A 21,757-nucleotide genomic window follows, 5' to 3' on the forward strand; every position below is an offset into this window, starting at 1 on the left:
TATACTTCCAATATGCTCCTCCCCTGTATCATCTAGGAATTTATATGGCTGTAACAAAAACCTTAATAGTGGCTTAAACAAATAGGGGCTTATCTGTCACATGTAACTATGAACACAGTGGTGGACAGATAGTAGCAATGATTTCCCATTTCAACAATGCCAAGGCTGAAGTCTCTGTGTATTTCTTGGCCTTTCTCTCAAGATAGCAAGATGGCTGCTAGAGGTCAGTGGAATGTCTACAGTCAAGGCAGGAAGAAGGTAGAAGAGCTGTGCCATCTATATCTGTTCCCTTGATCACAAAGGCAAAAACTTTCCCAGAACCCACTGCAGGCTGACTTTCACCTAAGTCTCATTGGCCAAAACTAGGTCACGTGGCCACTGCTGTTCAGGGGGAGACTGGGAAAGCAGGACACGGGACTGCCGTGATTGAGTTGAACCATGGTCCATGGCCTGAACCTGGGCCTGGGGCTCTCTGCAAGGAAGAAAGGAAAAGTGGTATTGGGCAAGCTGCTAATAGTATCTTTTTCTCTCTTTTCTTCAACCAAGCAACCTGATTCCTGCAGTGTCTTGATTTGAGCAGCTGACATATTCTAGCCAAAGTGTGAGCCAGGAGGGGGATAAGATGTGCTATTCTCATTGTTCATTTTCAGTAGAGTATATGAAAAGGAACTGAAATCAAAAATCTATCGGAGCAGGTTCTGGAAAGCTCCTTTGCCAGGGCAAGCACCCATGGAGGAGTTTGAGCATTCACTAGAATAAGGGTCCACCAGGCATTTCTGTGCAGTACATAAAGTCAGAATTAGAGGCACCCCCAAACATGGCGAAATAACTCGATGGCTTCTCCAAACACAGAGCACTGGCTTTTGTGTCAGGAAAAGATTCTAGCTGACAAACAAACAAAAAGCAAAATCAAAAAAACTCAAAAAAACAAAAAAACTGGAAACACCCACATATCCGTTGACTGGTGAATAAGCAAACAAATTGAGGGATAGCTGCACAACAGAACACCCGCAGAAAGGAAGATATCTGATATATGCCACTGCTGCTCTGAATCTCAAAAGCATTGTGGTAAATAAAAGACACCAGATACAAAAGACTGCATACACTAGAGGACCATCTATATTAAATTCCAAAAAAGACAAAACAGATCTAGAGTAACAGAAAGCTTATCAGTGATTTACTAAACTTGGGAGGAACTATTGGAGATGGCAGGAACGTTCAATATCTGGATTGTGGTGTTTGTATACATTTGTCAAAACTCAACAGAGTACACCCTTAAAATGGGAACATTTTAATATGTAAATTATACTTTGACAAAGTTTATTTATATTTTTTAAGTCTGTCTACATCTCCATTTTAATGTTTTTTCTGTTTGCTTCCTTTGTCCCTAGCCAAATTGCTTCTAGAAAATTCCAATTTTGTTTAAGCAGCACTCCAGAGAAAGTGGTGTTTTCCCAACACCTAGTGGAAATGCAGAATGCTACAGGGGCTATGGCAGCATTGACAGTAATTGCCCCAATTCAATAGCAGGAAGAGACAGTGTGATGGTGAATTTTTTGTGTCAACTTGGCTAGGCCACAGTATGCAAATATTTGGTCAAACGTTATTCTAGATGTTTCTTTGAAGGTGTTTTTTAGATGATCAACATTTACATTAGTAAACTTTGAGTAAAGCAGATTACCCTGCATAATTTGGGTGGGCCTCATCCTATCAGTTGAAGGCTTTCAGAGAAAAAGACTGACCTGTCCAAGCGAGAAGGAATTCTGCCAGTAGACTGCCTTTGGACTTGAACTGTAACTCTTCCCTGGTCTCCTATGTGTGCCTAGCCTGCACATTTTGAACTTGTCAAGCTTCCATAATCACTTGGGTAAATTCCTTACAATAAATTAATCTCTCTCTCTCTCTCCCCCGCCCTCATTGATTTATATATATACACTCATACACATCTGGTAGGTTCTGTTTCTCTGGGGAACACTGACTAATGCAAACAGGTAACACCATGGAATTAGAGTAGTGAAGCTCTAGGGCCTCCATGTACAAGTTGCCACTCCAGGGTTAGCCATGAAAGGTGATACTTAGAAAGGAGAGCCTGCACTGTACTGCCGGGATTCTAATGCCAGGCAGCTGCTTGGCCACAAGTGGCTACACTTTCCAAGACTCTTCCATTCCAAGAAAGAGACAATAAAACCACCTACTCATCGATAAGGATTTAATGAGATATTAATACAAAAACTTTACTATTATTGATATTTACTACCAGAGGGTGACTCAACCAAGGTCACACAAAGTCTCCCAACTTTGGGGGCAATACTCCTCTCACTGCCTCTGGATACCTATAGAGTGTCCCTCCTTTGTCTTCAATGACATCTGAAGTGGACCACACTACTCTGAACCTTGAGAGGGCCAACGCTAGTTTCAACTTGGGCCAGGTGCAGTGGCTCACATTTGTAATCACACCTTCCCTTGGGAGGCGACAGCAGGATGATCACTTGACCCCAGGGGTTACAGACTAGCCTGGGGAACATAGCAAGCCCCTGTCTCTACAAAAAAAATTAAAAATTGAAAAATAAATGAATTAAAATATCAATTTTAGTGGGAAGGATTGTCATGGTATTATAATATTTGGTACCATGATAAGTAGTCTTAGGATTTCTGATAACTCATCTGAGTTGGCCTTAGTCTTTTTGTCACAATGGTAGGCAGGCTGTGAATAAACCTTCATATGCATGATACTGCTTCACCATCAATGTCCATCCCTTCCTGGGCCTTCCCAGGAGGCCGTGCAGGGAGGCTTTGCCTATTCTTGGCCCTCCCAGACACCCTTGTTTCTGCCATAATGTAATCTATGGGTCTGAAAACCTGGGGGCCGCAGTGCTGGGCGCCATCAAGAAAGACAACAAGAGAGATGGATGGATGTATCTTGATTTGATAAGTCAAATCAGATTAAACTAATGGCATTTCGGAGATTTTTCTGAATACTTTTTTCCTTAGGAACTTGTTACTGAACTTGGTTGCAACTTTTCTTGGCTGAAGTTGAGACTATGGCTGGGAGAAGCCAGCTACCTGGGGGTGGGATAGGAGTGCAGGTGGGAGGGTGGGAGTGGTGATTTAGGGATAATCACTTTACCTTTGTGAAGTCAGCTCTTTATGTAGAGATATGAAGTTGTTTCATACTTGTAGTCTTTTTTTTTTTTTTGAGATGGAGTCTCAGTCACCCAGGCTGGAGAACAGTGGTGCGATCTCAGTTCACTGCAATCTCCGCCTCCCGGTTCAAGCGATTCTCCCACCTCAGCCTGCCAAGTAGCTGGAATTACAGACATGTGCCACCACACTTGGCTAACTTTTGTATTTTTAGTAGAGACGAGGTTTAGCCATGTTGGCCAGGCTGGTCTTGAGCTCCTGACCTCAAGTGATCCGCCCGCCTCAGCCTCTCAATGTGCTGGGATTACAGGTGTGAGCCACTGCGCCCAGCCAATATTTATAGTTTTTTAAAATTTTGTCCTGACAAAGATAGGAAGAAAGGTAGGATGAAGGGCATGGCCCCTGCAGATGGATCCTTAGAAGAAAGAACAAGAGCTGCTCAGCCCCAGAATGCTGCTAGCCCCACCCCTTGCACCATCACCTACTCTCTGATCCCTCTCCTGCCTTAGTCCTCACCTTTGTGTTGTCCGAGGAGTGGGTATAACATTCGGAGGCTCCCAGCCTTCCAGGCAGGGTTGACCCAGAGTGCACAGTGGCTTTCATTGTCTCAGGCCTGGATCCCTTGGCCAAGAGGCCTAGGCATATATATACCTGTGGAAAGTTCTAGAAAATAGTACCCCTTCCTCACCAAGTCCCTTAACCGATGCTCAGTTTCTTCTGGAGGTGATCCAAGGAAGTGGCTCCTTTGTGGCCACACTCGGCACCCCTGTCTCTTACTTTCTCAACTTTAAAGGGGAAATAATCACGCTGAAGGATGCTCAAATGGATCAGCCAGGGTGGGGAAGGGAGGAATGATCATCCCATGCAAGGAGCTGTTGATAGCACAGGAAAGTGTAGCACAGAGAAGACTTAGGGTGGGCATGACAGTGTCTCAAGGACTCCTCAAGGACCAGAAAGCAGTGCAGAATAGGACCATGTGACAGGGGAAGAGCTAGGGAGACATATTTAGGTTCAATATAAGGAAGAGTTTGCTAAATTCAGTTTTCTCTGAAGACGAGAAGAAGTGAGTTCTCCAGCACTGGAGATGTTCAAGAACACCACGAGCACTGGGCAAGGATGCAATTAAGGAGAATGGGCAGTTAGATTAGATGAATGGGTCTTGGCTGGGGGCGATTCCACTCCTACTCCCAGAAAGGGACAATGGCAATGTCTGGAGATATTCTGGTTGTCACAACTGAGAGGTCCTACTGGCCTCTAATGGATGGGGACCAGAGACACTGCTCAATATCCTGCCATGCATGGGATGGCGCCACCACAAAGAATTATCAGGCCCAAAATATGAATAGCATTGAGGTTGAGAAACCCTAAATTAGATAAGCTGTAAAGCCTAAGTGGAGGGTAATCGCCCCCTCCCATCTGTCTGGCAACTCAGAAGACCGTGAAAGGAAATCAGCGACATGTTGGAAGAGCTGGATTTCAAGCAGGACCGTGCAGTAAGATTTTCAAGTAGATGAATCTCAGAAATATATTTTCAGTTTCAAACATTGTGGGTTATATTTTGGGATGCTGGCCATTTCTGCTGTAGCCAAAACTATGAGCCTGTCATTCTCCACACAGCAAATTTTCTGTTCCCACCATTTGTACCTACTTCTGTGTACAAGTTAGAAGGCAAAGATCTAGAGACAGGATGGGCTAGGGAGTGGAGAAGAATAGAAAACAAGCAAACAGAGGAAACTACGGTGAGGTTTCACTCAAAGGCCTTTAAGAATGATCCCTGATATCTCTTCTAAAATTATCTTTTAATCCCCCTTTTATGCCTGCTGGGTAGTGCGATTTGTCAAACCCCAGAAAAATCCTAGAATTACAATGAAATTCGTTGTTACCAGATGCGTGAATCAATCAGATGGCTCTGAGGTCAACTCTTGGCTCTGTCAATTACCATCTGGGCCTGGGCAAGTTATTTAACCTTTCTGAGCCTCAGTTTCCTCATTTATAAAATGGGGTAAATAACACCCACCTCATGGGATAGCTGTGAAGAGCACATGAACAAATGCACGTAACAATCACACGCAGTCTCTGGCACATAATAAATACTCACTAAGCAGCAGCTATTACTTGTATGATCTCCTTCTCAGGAGACTTAAATAGTACAACACTGGATTAGGCCTTGAACAAGAAAATGATGCTATCTTGAAAATCACAATCTAACACAGAAATTAGGCTGCCCTAATTACAGTTGTCCATTATTATTAATTTAAAGAATAAGTAGCTGCTGGACAATAGATACACATGATCTCATTTAACTGTCCTACCATCCTAGGGAGGGAAGCATTACCAACTCAATTTACAGATGAAGAAACTGACATGCCCAGGCTAAGTGAGGTGCCAATCATAGCTCCTAAATGGCAGAGGAGGAATTGGAACCCAGGCCAGCCTGACTCCTAAACTCCTCACCACTGCCTCCTTGTTCTCCGTCATTCCCCTTCTTGCTCTGCTTCCTTCACTCCAGCCTGGACCTGGGAATCTTGGAGCATCTCATGGCAGCAAGACCTGCCCTCAAAGCCTTCACTGGCTCCACATATAAATGGCCAGTCACAGCTTAAGGTATTTCCCCACACTGAGCTATTTTCACTTGGCAAAAATAGCCGCTAAACTTAAGCAGAGACTCTCAGCCTGGAATCCCCGAAGAGCAATGGCAGAGATGCGTGAGCTACTTTCCATATTTCAAAAAGCCATGAAGAAACTAAAATGCAATGGTGCATTGATTTATATTGGAATTACATCGACTCTCTGTGGTGATGCTTGTTGTTTCAACCTGATTAGAAGCTCTGATTGATAGACGGTTCCTTATGTCTTTGATGAATAAAAAAATGGGAAATCTAAATATATATGGCCTGTTGCACAGTTAAAATCTCATCAAAGCCTGAACTCAGCCATGCATGGTAGCTCACGCCTGTAATCCCAGCACTTTGCAGGGCCAAGGTGGGAGGATAGCTTGAGCCCAGGAGTTCAAGACCTGCCTGGGCAACACGGCGAAACCCCGTTTCTACAAAAAATACAAAATCTAGCCAGCCATGGTGGCGTGCACCTGTAGTGTCAGCTACTTGGAAGGCTGAGGTGGGAGAATCACTTGAGCCGGGGAGGTCAAGGCTGCAGTGAGCCGCGACTGCACCGCTGCACTCCAGCCTGGGCAACAGAGGGAGACCCTGTCTCAAAACAAAAACAAAAACAAACCCCAAATCACAAAATACTCCTGAGCCCCATGGGATGAAATAACTTTACAAATGCACTGGGTGATGAACTATCCGGGGTCACTGAGCTAAAAGGTCACAACATAAATCATGGAATAACAGGCACTAGTTGGTTCTGGTAGAGTTTCTCAGCTATCTGTCAAACTCCATGGACTCTTTCTTCTACAGTGATGCAATCAAAGCCAGGCATAACTGATTATTAAGACTGTAACCCCCAATCTCTCTTGCAGTTAGCTATGACCATGTGGTTGACTTTTTACTAATGAAACATGAGCAGAAGAGATACATGCTTCATTTTGGCTGGTACGTTAAGACAGCGGGTGTGCCTCCTCCATCTTCCCCTTTTTGGCAGCTGCAACCCAAGCTGTGCAGACACATAGGAAAGTGCTCATCACGTGTGGTCCGTAGACCAGCTGCTCATCCCCAAACTATTTGTTTCCCATCCACAATGAGATAAAGATCCTGTGCTAGGACACAAATCAATGACCTCTCTACACACATTGTTTAGTATAGCTGACATTTTTCTTTCATAGCAAGATGCTCTTGATGAAGGAAGCAGTGCCTTGACTTACATTCTGACGCAAGCTCTTTCTCTCCCTGCAGGCCAGCCCTTTGAGTAGTGCTGCTGTAGGGAACGGTGGCGACTGAAGGTGGTATGAACCCAGGTTCTGAATATCAATGTGGAACAGAGCTGCCTGCCAACCTGGAACACCTGCCCTGGACAGAAAAGAGAAACAGACTTCTCTTTTGAATGGGTCACTGCACTGCAAGGTCTCTGTCTCATAAGAGTTCAGCTTTCCCCTAACTACGTCAGTGGAGTTAATCATATTTACCCAGCTGTCTGTACTAAGGATTTTAAGAGGTATATGAGAGGATGCCTATCAACTGAATCAAACATGCACAGGTTCCATTCTCTAACCGGAAACAGTTCACTGTCTTTTCTGGTGAGAAGTTTGGATTCAGCCTCCTTTTCCTGGAGGACAATGTATTGATTCAAATCTCCTGAGTTCCCTCTTTGTGCCTAAGACTGGGCCAGGCACTGTGGATGCAGTATCAAGCAAGATGACATGGGTGCTGTCCTTATAGGGTGCCACAGCAAGTCATGTGGCCCAGCCGTGGTCTGCATGCAGGAAACCTGTAGGCTGGGGTGGCTTTGGAGCAAGAGCGAAGGTGAGTGGAGGGGCCTAGACATCTCCTGGCCTGTAATGGACAGGAGAGACAGTGTTGCCCGAATTAGCAGAAGTGTTGTGCTTTCTGAAGAATTATTTCTACACTTGAATGTCTTTACAGTGGCTTCCCCTTAGTTTCATGGGGATGGTGGGAGGTGGAGGATTTCATTTGAAAGACTCTAAAATAATCTCGGTTAAACTAAAGAGAAAGCATTTTTCTACAACTTAATTTGGAGAGATAAGGGTTTAATGCATCTCCAAAGATCCAGGGTTGCAGAAGGCATTTCTTAGACCTGGGCATTTCTTAGGTTTGTTGTTCATTCACCAAATACTTCTCAAGCACCACTATGATCCAGGTGCTCCGTGGACACACAGAGGAACAACACCAAGTCCCTGTTTTGAAGCAAGCTCACTGTGTGGGAGGCAGCAAGCCTAGGGATGATCAGTTGCCTGCCAGTGGAACACTTGCCTACTGTCAGAGCCTGGGGACGAAATGCAGAGAGGCTGAGAACCCGGGAGGGATGGAGCCCAGGCCAATATGTGGGCCTTTTTCTTTTGATTTTCACTTGAATCACTCCCTGAGGATAGTATTCTTGTATTTTGTTGGAGGAAGTATTATTGTATTTTGTTGGAGGAAGTATTATTGTATTTTGTTGGAGGGTAGTATTATTGTATTTTGTTGGCTACTAAACTATTAATGATCTTAAAATTAACTTTCTTTCTCTTAGACTCAGACACATGCATGAAAATACTCTTCAGATCCAAGAATACTCAGTCATGCAATGTGAGTGTGTAATCACTTAAGAATACATTGAAGGCCAGGTGCGGGGGCTCACGCCTGTTATCCCAGCACTTTGGGAGGCCACGGTTCACTTGAGGTCAGGAGTTCAAGACTAGCCCACCAACATGGTGAAACCCCATCTCTACTAAAAGTACAAAAATTAGCTGGATGTGATGGTGCATGCCTGTGATCTCAACTACTCCACAGGCGGAGACAGGAGAATCGCTTGAGCCGGGGAAGCAGAGGTTGCAGTGAGCCAAGATTACACCATTGCACTCCAGTCTGGGTGGCAGAGCAAAACTCTGTCTAAAAAAAAAAAAAAAAAAAAAAAAAAAGAATGTATTGAATCAGCAGATACCCAGACACAAGTGTATGTTTTCAACTTTATCAAAACCAATATCAACACTACGTTGACATGGAACAGTAAAGACCCACCAGGGAGGCAATTAACAAGCATTTGGGGAGGAACAGACCTCACCTATTCCAACCACACGGCCAACTCTGGCAGCCAAAACGTGGGCAACAGCATCCTACCAGCTTCTATTTATTGTTGCATTGCTATGGTGCCGATCCCCTTTGTATCCATGGTATTTAGAACCTCGGGGATTGGGCTGGTGACCATTCTTTAGATCTGAGAACAGAAGGAGCAGAGGAACGTTGAGCAACTCTAGAGGGGTGTGTATGTGGCAGTTTAGGGACAGTTTGAGCTTTCGGGTAGAGGCAGCCTAGGGAAACCGGCATAAAGCAGTTTCTTTCTCTATTCCATGGAAGCTGCATGCTTGTGAAAAGGGCCAGGCGTCTTCTGTCTTGCCATGCAAGTGGGCAGGGCTGCTTGGGAATACCAGGTGGGTTAAGGATACTGCCCTTAAACTTAAGGTGCAGGGCAGCAGGGAAAGACAGAGAGAGAGAGAGAGAGAGAGAGAGAGAGAGAGAGAGAGAGAGAGATGGGGAGAGGGGAGAGAGTGGGAAGGGGAGGGGAGGAGAAGAGAGGAGGGGAGGAGAGCTGCAAGAAAAAGGCAAGGTCCAGAGAAAGAGAGAGAGATCTGCAAGGAGGAGGCAAGGTCCCGAAATCTATGGACTGGGACAGCAAAGATGTGGCCTACGAAGAGAAAGGTCTGGAGAATCAGAAGGCCTTTCAATGGTGGTTCTAAATCCCTCCAGCAAAGCCCATCTATCTTTACAGCTCACCCGTCTCCATCTACACCACCCCCGAACCCCTCCTGGCCCGGATCAGGCAGCGGGGTCGCCCTCTCCAGGAATTTCAGGGCAGCTAACACTGGAGGCGCCGGCGAGCCTGGAGAGGGAGGAGTTCACTAAATTGTGTTGGATGTAAGGCGTCGAGGACCGGAGGAATTAATCCGATGTGGCGAAGGCGGACGGGGCTATGAGGAAAAAAGAGGGGGCAATGTACACTCAGCTTTTTCGTCACTCGGCTGGGAGATGGATGGTTTTCCGGACCGGGCGTCCCAGCGCCCCGGCTAGCTATAGGGAGACGTCAGAGCGCTCCGGTCCGCGGTAGAAGAGCCCCCAGCTCCCCCCGCCCGGGCTTCCATATAAAGTAGGGGCCCTAGTGGAGGCCGCAGCAGTAGCACCAGCGGCTGCGGCGGCGGAGCTCCTCTGAGGTCCGGGTCACCAGTCGCTGCTCTGCCAGTAGGGCGCACAACCCAGCCTCGCCCAGCGTCTCCGCCGCGCTCCAAGGGCTTCCCGTCGGGACCATGCGCTGCCGCGAGCTCCCGCTGGTCCTACTGGCGCTGGTCCTCTTCCAGGCGCCCCGGGGGCGAGCGGTCCCGCTGCCTGCGGGCGGAGGGACCGTGCTGACCAAGATGTACCCGCGCGGCAACCACTGGGCGGTGGGTGAGTGTCCTGGCCGCGGGAGCCGCGCGCTTGGCCTCCTCTGGATCAGCCAGCCAGAGGGGACCTGTCTCCCCATTTCTTTGCGTTTCCCGGGCCCAGCTTTGGGAGCTGGGTTTGCTGTGACCCTTCTACCGAAACACCTTCCCGATTCTCCTAAAACTCCACCCCACCTTTCCCCATTCTAGGGAGCCCATGAGCCCCTCACCAGCCGGAAGCTGGTCCCCTGATCCTTTCCCGCTCGCTTCCAGCCGGTGTCTCCGCGTGTTCCCCAGGGCACCCGAGCTCCCAACTGCCAACCCCGGTGCAGATCATCTTCCCTCTGCGTGCATCCTACATCTCCTTTTGTCCGCCTAGTCTCACCCTGTCTGGCACGGTACTCTCCTAGAATAATCTTGGGGAGCGTTGTCCCTTAAGAACATCTCAGAACCCTAGTCCAGCTCGGTGGCCTCAACACCGACCGGCATGGGCTGAAATCTAAGCTGCGCCTATGCGCCCCGCAAAGCCACAGGTGTGGGGACCTCCGGCGCAGCGCTCCCGCCCTGGATTTCACATCTGTTCAGTGCGCAGTGCTCTGAATCCCGCCTATCTGTGGCTCTCTGGAGTTTCCACAGTCCTTCTCTTCGCTTTGCAGCGATATTCTTTTCCCTGCCCTTTTGTCCTCTTTCCAGCCTACAGGCTCTGAGCTTGGGGAATCTCGCCTGCTCTCCAAGCTCATCCCGATCTCTCTGCCCCTCTGAGCTCCGCTCTTTCTCCGCCCCTCTAGACCCACGACTTCGCCCTTTCCCCTCGCTCCTTTCCCATTCCCTCTGCAACAGGTCCTGCTCTCTAGGCACCGGCTTGGAGGCTCCCTCGCCACAGCCCCCAGAACCCGGGCGGAGAGGACGGCCGCGCTGCGGGTGGGGAGGGCGCCCGCGGGTGGGGTCAGGATTCTGCTCCGCGCGCACTCACTGCTTTCGCTCAGCTGGGAGGCAGGAAGCGACCCGTAGCCTCGGCTCACCCAGCATCACCCCGCGGCTCTCGTCCTCGCCGAGCATAGCTTCCAGCAAACGCAGAGCATCCAACTTCCTCACTCCCCCACCCACCCGCCCCACAAAAGTCAACGACAACAACCCCAACCAGCTTCGTGGGAAGAGATTTAAGGGTGTGTGTGTGTGTGTGTGTGTGTGTGTGTGTGTGTGTGTGTGTGTATTTCCTTAGCCATCTACTTAGAAGGCGGGGCAGGGGGGCGGGGAGGGCTGGAGAACAAGTACTTGCTAATTCATATATCGGCTCATTCACAAATCTTGATAGAAGACAAAGAATTTGGGGAAGGGAGTGGGACTGGAACTGTTGCTTCCTCAGCTCTTCTGTGTTGTGTGTGCTTTTGTGAGGGAAGTCGAGATCTTTGGGTTGCAACACAGTGGTTTTCACTGTTGCTAAAATAATCATTTGCCAAGTCTTGACAGTTCCAGGAATGAGAGGATATGTGATCGCTGAGGGACAGGAGGAACCCAGCAGTCTGGTGTGGAGAGGAGAGGTTGGAATGGGTGAAGCTGAAAAACCCTGCGTTTCAAGAATGAAGGATGCTTAGCAGGTGTTGAAGAATCCAAATTTAGAATTGATGCTTCTCAAAGAGGGCTTCTGGGAGCTTAGATCAAGTGGCCATTATCTGACCCAGCCACCAGCCAATGGGGCTGGAAAGGTGGAATGAAACTTCTGGATTCCCAATCTCTTTTTACTCATCTATATTATTATACTAATAAAGCTTATTATTAGGTAACCCTTGCAGGCCCAAAGGAGGACAATAGAGTTAACTGGGGAGCGGCATCATGTTATCTCTGGTACAAGTCAAGCCAATCTTGATTTGCTGTAGTTCTGGAGAACATCTGTCTCCAGTTATTTAGGGTGGCTGCCATTTAATTGCTCTTCATAGTGGTACTTGAGCATTTCTAATCTAAAAGAATACCAACCAGTGGTGACCCCAAATACTACTTTCATATTTATTCTCAAACGCACTTCTTTCTCTCCCTTTGATAGCTGTGCAGAGTTGAGAAGGAGCAAGGGAAAGAGAGAGGTGAAGTAGAAACTCACATTTTGGCCTAAAATTACCTTGTGGTTGAGAAAAAGTTTCCTTTGAGTAAAATGACCTCTGTTGGAATATAAGCATTGACAAGGATGAATGATGTTAGATTTTAAATTCAGCTTTCAATTATCCCAAGAAAATGCTTATCCTCTTCAATCACCAAAGACATGTAGCTTCGTTTTAATGATATAAAACTAAAGCTACATACTGCTGTCCATGAAGATGCTGTCAGCACACATTTACAGGCTTGGTCAGTAAATTGCTTCTTCCAGCTGAGAGAAGGATGGCGCAGCAATGGAAAAAAGGTTACCAGTTTGAAAACTTAACAAATGTTTATCTGCTTGATGTTTGTGGAAATGTGTTGTTTGTGTGATGAAAATATAAGTCAACACTTACACTGGTGACTATTCCCTGTGCACCCATGAAATGCTCCTAACTGTGGTTCTAACTTGGATGTGAGACATATCCTAGAAGGCTGAATTTGGAAATGCCAGTATTCAGCGGCAGAATGGCTTGTTATGGCTCCAGAAACTGTGGAATAGAATTTAAGTGTGGGTCCGGAGAAACTAGTTCTTAGGAGTACTCAACACTTTCATCTACGCCGTATTCATTTCTGTTTCAAACCATCCCTTTAGTAGTATCTTTAAATGATTAATAAAAAGAACAAAAGCCTTTTTTTCTCTGATCGAGGTTTTATTTTTTCAAGTGACTGTCTTTTGTCTGTGGTGAGATTGCCATTATTATGATATGGGCACTTGACAAATGATGTTGGGAGAAGAGGTGGAAGTGGGCGTATCATCCATGTTGCCATGGAGATGAGGATTTGGTTGACAGTCACTAGCTCAAAAATGAAATCAGACCCAGGGAATGTGTACTTCCCTGGGATGTTATAGATAGCGTGCTCTCCTTAACAACCAGTCTATGGATCTAGTGGTAAAGAACGGATCCCCACACATTTCCCAGATATGCATGTACTGAAATTTAGTACAATCAGAGACTGGAGAATGACTTTCTCCTCCCGTTTTAGAAAAACCCACAAAATTATTCAGGCATGACAAAAATGAGGTTCTTATGTGTGATCTCTCTATCACTCCTCTGTTTTATTGGCAATAACTCTTTCTCATTTCCAGCATTCTAACTAGATGATAGGCAGTTAGAAGGGTAAGGTGACCTAGGTCATTTCTGGGAGTATCAGGATTCTAGTCCTGCCTTCCAATCATCATGATTCAATTTCCTCCATATAAATAAAACCAAATGCATCACTACTTCCTGGGAATTTGCACAACGTAATCACTGTTATGGCTGAATGCAAAGTTGCTGAGTGGATAGCTGAGCACCACGTGACCAAGCTGATAAGTGCAGAGCCAATCATTCAGGATTCCAAGCCTTCGCTTGGGACAGTATTCCCAGTTAGGGTCCTGAAATTGTGTGAAGTCTCATGTCATAAGCAATTTGGCAAACGCTCACACTGCAATGCAGTACAACCTGATTTTAACGCTCCTTAATACTCATAGAATTATTTTTTCTCAATTACATAATGTGTCATGATATATTGGTATATAATCCCTATTTTTATAACATTAGAAAGCCTTTTGTAGACCTTATCCTTATTTCCAGATCCCAGAATGATTTTAGCTGCCTTATATTCTTAGCAAGTTAAAAGACATTGCCACGCAGTATAATAATGTAGTCTAGATTGTGAGCTGATTTTAATCCTAAAATAGTTACTTACATCTGTGTGACCTCTGGCAAGTCTCATTTTCACCAAACCAGTTAGCATATGGATCAGATGAAATCAAGCACATTTAAACATCCCATAAACTGCAAATTGCAATACACATAAAAGCAATAAAGTTGCTTACAGTGAGGGCTTCTCTGTTGGTGGATAGAACTTCTAGGAAAGGGCCTCTTTCCATTTTAAGGCTGAAGATCTTTCAAATTTTATGTTTGTCTTAAATACTTTTAATGCCAGTCAGTGTTGGCACCACAAAGACCTTTTCCTTTGCACACTTTAGATCAAAAGTACCATAGTTTTGTTGACGTTAGAAATTTCAAAGTGCTACAAAGTCCAACTACAGAGAGAGAGAGGAAAAATCAACAGTAAAAAGTAGAGAACATGAGAATATTCAAGCAAGGGTCTAAAGTGTTAAGAATGCAGACCTTGAATTCTGTACCCACTTCTGACTCCAAGTTATCCCCTCTTGCATACATAAATTTTCATGTTTTTGGTGGTTTTGCCTCCTTAACAGCTGTTTTTTTTAAAAAAATTATTTACACGGCTAGCACACATTCCTGGAGCCATTGATAGACTTGCAGACACCCAAGAGAAAATTCTGCATTTATGTGGCTGTCAAGTGTTACTCGGGGCTTGTTTTCAACTTGGTTTTCACTACACTCTTAACAAACAATCAATCTAGGTAGTTTCCTAGGTTCAATCTCAACTAAAATTCTGAGAAAGTTTAAATGAAAAATTCCTTTGGTATTTTTTACTACAGATAAAAGGAAAGCAATATTTTTTAAAAACCACACAAAGAAAAGCATGGAGACTTTTATTTTCAGCAGCAATTCAAAATTGGCTGGGGAAGATGTTTAAACTCCATCTTTCAGTTGGAAATAGAATTTGGTGCATACAGAATTGATGACAGAATTTTAGATATGGAAGGCTCCTTAGATTTAATCTAGTCTACCCTGTTCATTTTATAGTAGAGAAAATTAAAGACTAGGAGTGCTACACGACTTGGCAGAGGTCACCTTACTAGCCAGTAGAGGTGCTGGAACCAAGCCCAGGGTTTCTGGGTTGCAGTTCTGAATGCAGTCTAGCTCATTGCACATTTTGAACAGACAGCAAAATCTATCTGTCATTTATGAACTAACTCTTAATAATAAAACGTGATTTATTCTGCATTTTAGGAGGAAGCAGCACAAACACAATTGATGTCCTTTTAAATTTCTCATTCGTTCATTCCCTTTGGTTACATTTGTGGCATTATGAGTGTTTTTGTTTTGGTTTTTACAGGGCACTTAATGGGGAAAAAGAGCACAGGGGAGTCTTCTTCTGTTTCTGAGAGAGGGAGCCTAAAGCAGCAGCTGAGAGAGTACATCAGGTGGGAAGAAGCTGCAAGCAATTTGCTGGGTCTCATAGAAGCAAAGGAGAACAGAAACCACCAGCCACCTCAACCCAAGGCCCTGGGCAATCAGCAGCCTTCGTGGGATTCAGAGGATAGCAGCAACTTCAAAGATGTAGGTTCAAAAGGCAAAGGTAAAAGAAACATATGTGCGAGATGGGTGGGAGGTATTTGGGGAGAGGTGGAAAGACGGCAAGTTCAAATGAGGAAGAATAGAATTGCTTATGATATAAACCTTCATGGTTGCTATATTAGGCTAACACCAATACATGCTAAGCACATTGACAGACAATTTCTATGTTCCCTTCTTTTTGACGTAATAGTCAAAAGGATATTGATTCCAAACTCCAATTTAGGAGTTTTTTTCCAGCAATTTTGTCTATTTGCCGTTATGCATTGATGGCATATATATATTTTTAATAGCCAGGCCCTACCAGAATGTTTTGATAGTGAGTCTGCAAAGTATTTGAGTAAATCCATGTGGATCTACAGATTTTATGTTTATTTCTGGTGAACACTAGTGGAGGTTCCTAGTTTTAGAAAAGAACATTCTTGTTTGCTACCTTTGACACAAAGGAGCACTTCTTCATATGTGTTCCAGGAGTACCTAGTTCAGGTTTCATGCTAATATTTTAAAACTCAGTGGACATATCTGAGATCAACAAATTCATCCTGTATATGATTTTATAGAGGATAGGGGAAAATAATTATACTAAACTGGCAATACTTAGTTACAAAGACAGTGAACAAGATAAGAGAGAGAATAAAACTTATAGGAAGAAAGCAAGGCAACTGAAAATGAGGTGATTATCACTAACTTTTAAGTTCCCATGAAATGTATAACAAAATACAAAATAATAATTACAATAACAATGGTGGCTAGTTTTACTGAATATTTACGATAATCCGAGTATTGGGCTAAGCAGTTTACCTCCATTTTCTCAGCTTATGCTCACAACAGTCTTAGAAGGAAGATTCTACTATTCTCTCCATTTTAGAGGTAAGGAAACTAGTCCCATAGCTTTTCATTGATAAAATCAGGGTAAGGGCCTGTGCTCAGTCTGCCATGCAAGACATCTTCCAGAAACGGTCGTCATTGATCTTAATATAAAGCATCCAGGCTGAAGGCCTTGCTTCTTGCTGCTTCTGACAATAAATAATATTGTTTTCCACTCACTATACTTGGAGAGCTTCCTTCTTCACTCGTTCATAGTGAAGACTGATGGCCCCTTTAGGGGCTCAGAGCTGCCTTTGCCAAGCCTCAGCTGGCTCTCTGGAGGGAAGCTTTCTATTTCATTGCCCTTTGGGTCTATTGCGGTCTTTCTCTCTCTTTCTTTTCTTTCTTTCTTTCTTTTCTTTCTTTCTTTCTTTCTTTCTTTCTTTCTTTCTTTCTTTCTTTCTTTCTTTCTTTCTTTCTTTCAAATTCTGTCTATGTGGTTTCTTTCTTTTCTTTTCTTTCCTTTCCCTCTCTCTCTCTCTCTCTTTTTTTTTTTTTTTTTTGACAAGGACTGGCTCTGTTGCCCAGGCTGGTCTCAAACTCCTGGGCTTAAGTGATTTCCCCAGCCTCGGCCTCCCAAATGTGGGTTTCTAAGCTAAATGGAAACTGAATTTCACCTGTTACACTAAGTGCCTAGAGGGAAAGTCTTTGTAGCTTTTATTCAGAAAAAAAAAAAAATCCCAGATTAAATAAATCAATACAGAAATAAATACCAACTTTGTGCAAAACCCCAAGCGATTGTCTGGTCCATACCTGTGTCATAGGTGTTATGTCATCAGCCCCCTTCTTTACTGATGGATCCCATACTCTGAGGGCTCTGTGAACTTGCAGGTGACTTCTCAGATTCTAGCTGGCCATCCTTTTTCATGGTCAGGTGCTTTGCTGGAGTTCCTGTAGGTGGATATCCAACAGCAGTACCCTTCTCATTTGTCTGAACAGTAACAAAAATTGCCGCCACAAAACCCTCGAAAATAATTTTTGCAAACATTGAAATGGACTTGCCCTCATAGCTCGTTCATGAAATACTCCCCTCTATTAACACACAATCATATTACTATTCTATAGTGCCTCATTTTTTAAACAAACAGCAGTGTCCAGTTTGTGTTATTTTATTTCTTCAATCTGGCCCTGCGTATCTTTGGAATCTTTTGAAAAATTCAACTCCTTTCTTAAGGATCAAAAATTTTCCACCATATTCAGAAGAATATTCTGTAAGCTTCAAAGGCAATGGCAAAAAGAATAGTTCCACAAAGGTGTCTGAGTAGCAGTAAAATAGGATGGGTTGAGTGGGCAGCTGCGGACAGTGACTGCTTAAAGGGGGCAGTCCTTATCCCAAGTGAACTGAAAAAGGTCATCAAAAAGATTATTTTTAAAAATCGGGCTTTCTTTTTCTATTATTTTTATGCATTGTTTTTCTTTTTACAGGTTTAGAAAGCCCGTCTCATTTCATTCCACCTCCAGTTGAATAATTAGTTATTGCACACATTGGTACTATTCTTTTGGCTTTATTTCCTAGTAACACAAAAACAAATTCCACAGTTAGTCTTTGCAGAGACCAAAATATTTTATTGCTTCTCTTGCACTGGAAATTCCACCTCAATGAAAGTATGTTGTTATGAAAATTGAAAACACCTTACAATGATCTGACTCAAAAAGAAGGGGTGCCAAGAGATTAGTTCTATTAGAAACCCATATATCTCCCATATCTTAGAGTTATGGGAGTGTTAGAGAGAAACTTAATAACTTAGCCAAGCATTGCCAGAATTAGCAGCAGGAGTTTTCAGAGGCTGAAGGACCGTTCTTAAAATTAAAAACTATCTACATATGCTCTCCTCTCTCATTTTAGTAATAAAACATCAAGTACTGTTGCCAACTCTCTTGGAGCTGTAGTTAGAAACTCCAAGCATTTCCTATGTTTTGATGACAAAGATATTTACTTAATTCATAAAGGATGTGTGTAATGTGCACTGAAACTAGGTTACTCGATCATGGAAACAGCTCCAGAACTTTCAGAGCAATTATGTCCAGCAATGTTCAAGGTTAACCTTAATCCTTTTAACTGTGCCCTTCTCACAAATCTTTTAATTCTTTCTTTTTTTTTGAGATGGAGTCTCGCCCTGTAGCCCAGGCTGGAGTGCAGTGGCGCAATCTCAGCTCACTGCAAGCTCCAACTGCCGGGTTCACGCCATTCTCCTGCCTCAGTCCCCTGAGTAGCTGGGACTACAGGCGCCCGCCACCACCATGCCCGGCTAATTTTTTGTATTTTTTTTTTTTTTTTGGTAGAGACGGGGTTTCACCATGTTAGCCAGGATTGTCTTGATCTTCTGACCTCGTGATCTGCCTGCCTCGGCCTCCCAAAGTGCTGGGATTACAGGCGTGAGCCACCGCGCCTGGCCCAAATCTTTTAATTCTATTCTGCAATTAATGAAACTTTTCCCCCATGGTTTCTGCAACATGAGACTGTTCTGTTTCTGCAAGATGAAACTCATCCCCATGGATGAAGCTCCAGGGCCTCATCCATGATCCTGGATGTGGTTGTGCATTGTCCTGAGTTTCAGTGGAGGTTTTAGTTGGCCTTTGGTCTCCCTTTATAATTTGGACTTAGTCCCTTATTCTTTGCAGCTTAGGTCTCTCCTTTTATTTAGTGGACATGAAGGGGGCAAGGAAATGAGCTACAAAGGCTGTTATGGAAAAGAAAGTAAATGTGTTCGTTCTTCACCTTTAAGGGACTACTCTCACTGTCTCATCAAATCAGTACAGAGAATAGGAAGGTCTTATTTCTGAATATTTGAAATGCTCCAAAGGAAGTGCCAAATACAGAAAAAGCAACATACAATCAAGAATCACTCATAACCTTCTGATTACGCTGGCGCTTTCTATGACGGAGCAGAGTGAAGCTGGCTCCCACCTAGAATACAGCTCCTCCCCACTCCCAACAGTAGACCCACCCCCCCACCATTGCCTCCCAGGTCCTTAATCTTCCTAGTTTCCACAATTCTCTTTTTCCTTTTAGCTTTTATTCCTTCCAGCCAAACCTCTTTTATTCAACATTTTGAGCCAATGGGGGACTTACGTAGATTTTTTTCCCCCACACATTAGCTTTTATGACCAGTGACTCATAAGGCAAGATATGTGCTGGCATCTTCGGACAGGCGGCAGTCTTTAATAGGGCAGCCTGGGTTGGTGGAGGCGAGCAAAGCTAATTGGCATGCGTGGGAATCAAACCCCAGGCCCTGGGCTCATTAGCACATGGTCAAAACAACTGAGCCACAGAGCAGGTAATAATTTGCCCAAGAATATCAGTAGTTCTTTTATTAGAAACAAATGGCTGATATGGAAGTTGGGGAATCTGAATTGCCAGAGAATCTTGGGAAGAGTAATAAGCTCTAGTCTCAACGAAAAGTGTTTTTTCATCTCAGCGCATAAAGGGTGCTATATGGGAACAAAGAAGTATTTTAAAATTATAACTACTCTTTCTTTCTTTAGTCTTAGTTAATTTGAGCAGAAGCCACAACAAGCAAACCACAATAAATTTAGAATTGGCAGAAATCCAAATTAACTCCTCTTCCCGAGTTTCCACACTACTACCATTTACAGTTGTAGGTTTGTAATGTATAATTACGTAATCCAGAAACCAGCTTTGATTTGTGTAATGATGCATTGTCAAAGTAAGCAAAGTAAGAACTCAAATTCCACATTCCCAGAATTTACCACTCAGCTGCTCCTCTAGTAATAAGTTCCTGGGGATAGTACATTAACCAACATTGATTAAAACATACCTGAGTAATCATATCAGGGTGCACGTTAAGCTGATAAAAACAATAAGATCCCAAAATGCAGTAGCTCAAAAAAAAAAGTAGAAGTTAATTTGTCTCTTGGGGGACAGCTCTGGTTCTCCAATGTTGCATGCTCAGAAACACCTGCAGGGCTTGTGAAAGTACAGATTGCTGCGCTCCGCCCCCAGAGTTTCTGATTTAGTAGGTGTTAGGTTGAACCAAGAATTTGCCTTTCTAACAAGCTCGCAAGTGATGCTGATGGCTTGTAGGAATGGATTTACTTCTAGGATTAGACTTCAGCTCACTCTGTTTGCTGAACTCTTTCTAATATTTCTTAAGTTGGTAGACTCTCTGCTCCAGGTTCTCAACGTGAAGGAAAGAACCCCCCAGCTGAACCAGCAATGACAATGATGGCCTCTCTCAAAGGAGAAAAACAAAACCCGTAAGAGACTGCGTTCTGCAAGCATCAGTTCTACGGATCATCAACAAGATTTCCTCGTGCAAAATATTTGACTATTCTTGTATCTTTCATCCTTGACTAAATTCGTGATTTTCAAGCAGCATCTTCTGGTTCGAACTTGTTTGCTGTGAACAATTGTCGAAAAGAGTCTTCCAATTAATGCTTTCTACATCTAGGCTACCTGTTGGTTAGATTCAAGGCCCCGAGCTGTTACTATTGACAATAAAAGCTTAAACACAGGCTGTTCTCTTATTTCAATCCCAAATGAGAGGATAGTGTGGCAGAGATGAACAAACAGCTTGAGGATGTACTCGTGTGCTCACTGACTAAGTCAGGCTGAAGCTCGCCCCTTTGAATCCTTGTAGTGACTAAGAGCCTTTCCAGAGGCTCCCTCACTTTCTCATTCCCATCAGGTGGGCCAGGTTGAAGATGGAGGCTAGCCCTATTCATCACTTAAGAATTTCCTAGTTTTCAGCCCCTACCATGACCAGGTATTTTGCTGATATTATTGATGGACGCCTCCTAATAGTCCTTTAAGCTCAGAATTATCATTTCTATTTAACAGATGAGGAAACAGAGGATTAGAGAGATCAAGTGCCTTGCCCAAGTCACGTAGTAAATGGAAGTGGGATCTAGATATCCACAGTCACCAGATTTCCTGCATTACTCATTTTAAACCTCCCTTTCAGTATAGTTATGCCTAGCAAGTAGCACTGTTTTTTCAAAATTTCATCGCCAGTCTGGGAGGAGTCGTCCCCAGTGCCACATTTAGTTAGCTCCACAGCTAAAGGATAAGATGAATTCAATTCCTTCCATTTTTAGAGAATGTGGCCTGGCAGTTCGTTAACACTCACTAGTTCTTTTTTTTTTTTTTTTTTTTTTTACCGGTTCCTTTTTTATCATGACATTTGCACATTAACAGATTTCGAAGCTTCTTGCCATATGTTTAGAATTTTTTTCATTTAGGAGAATCACATTTGCAACCCTAAAGAGATTTGTCTTGCTCTTATTTTGATTACCTAAGAACCACATAAGAGATGACGTGTTCTTTCTAATTTCTTTTAAACCCATGTTGATTCACAACATATACACAGCTAGACCTGGGAAAACGTGTGAACTGTGTTTTCAGTGTTACCACGTT

At 43.9% G+C, this 21,757-nt stretch overlaps 1 protein-coding gene and 1 long non-coding RNA gene across 7 annotated transcripts; one reads left to right on the forward strand and one right to left on the reverse strand.

The window, feature by feature from the left end:
* Nucleotides 1-6,895: 6,895 nt before the first annotated feature.
* Nucleotides 6,896-8,891, reverse strand: LOC108583114. The gene is made up of 2 exons (XR_001897416.1): nt 8,816-8,891; nt 6,896-7,109 (listed from the first exon to the last, which is right to left on the reverse strand). It is a non-coding gene; the product is annotated as an uncharacterized LOC108583114 (long non-coding RNA).
* Nucleotides 8,892-8,954: 63 nt separating this feature from the next.
* Nucleotides 8,955-20,855, forward strand: GRP (gastrin releasing peptide). 6 transcript variants are annotated; one of them, XM_017951807.3, is made up of 4 exons: nt 8,955-9,017; nt 15,275-15,498; nt 16,329-16,383; nt 20,496-20,855. In XM_017951807.3, exons 2-4 carry the CDS (start codon nt 15,283-15,285, stop codon nt 20,600-20,602), a joined length of 378 nt encoding a protein of 125 aa, XP_017807296.2. In that variant the 5' UTR covers nt 8,955-9,017; nt 15,275-15,282; the 3' UTR covers nt 20,603-20,855. The 6 variants fall into 6 exon arrangements, with proteins under 6 accessions (XP_017807296.2, XP_021785870.1, XP_017807292.2 ...); XM_021930178.2 differs by lacking the exon at nt 8,955-9,017 and adding an exon at nt 9,471-10,196 and having other exon boundaries at nt 15,275-15,517; nt 20,496-20,575; XM_017951803.3 differs by lacking the exon at nt 8,955-9,017 and adding an exon at nt 9,473-10,196.
* Nucleotides 20,856-21,757: the final 902 nt, after the last annotated feature.

Source organism: Papio anubis, chromosome 19, assembly GCF_008728515.1.
Source record: "Papio anubis isolate 15944 chromosome 19, Panubis1.0, whole genome shotgun sequence".
Classification (NCBI taxonomy): Eukaryota; Metazoa; Chordata; class Mammalia; order Primates; family Cercopithecidae; genus Papio; species Papio anubis.

Coding starts and splice junctions, on each gene's coding strand:
- GRP (XM_017951803.3), top strand. CDS start 10,058: ATGCGCTGCCGCGAGCTCCCGCTGGTCCTACTGGCGCTGGTCCTCTTC. Junction 10,197..15,274: donor CGGCAACCACTGGGCGGTGG/GTGAGTGTCCTG, acceptor TGGTTTTTACAG/GGCACTTAATGGGGAAAAAG. Junction 15,499..16,328: donor ATAGCAGCAACTTCAAAGAT/GTAGGTTCAAAA, acceptor CCATTTTCTCAG/CTTATGCTCACAACAGTCTT.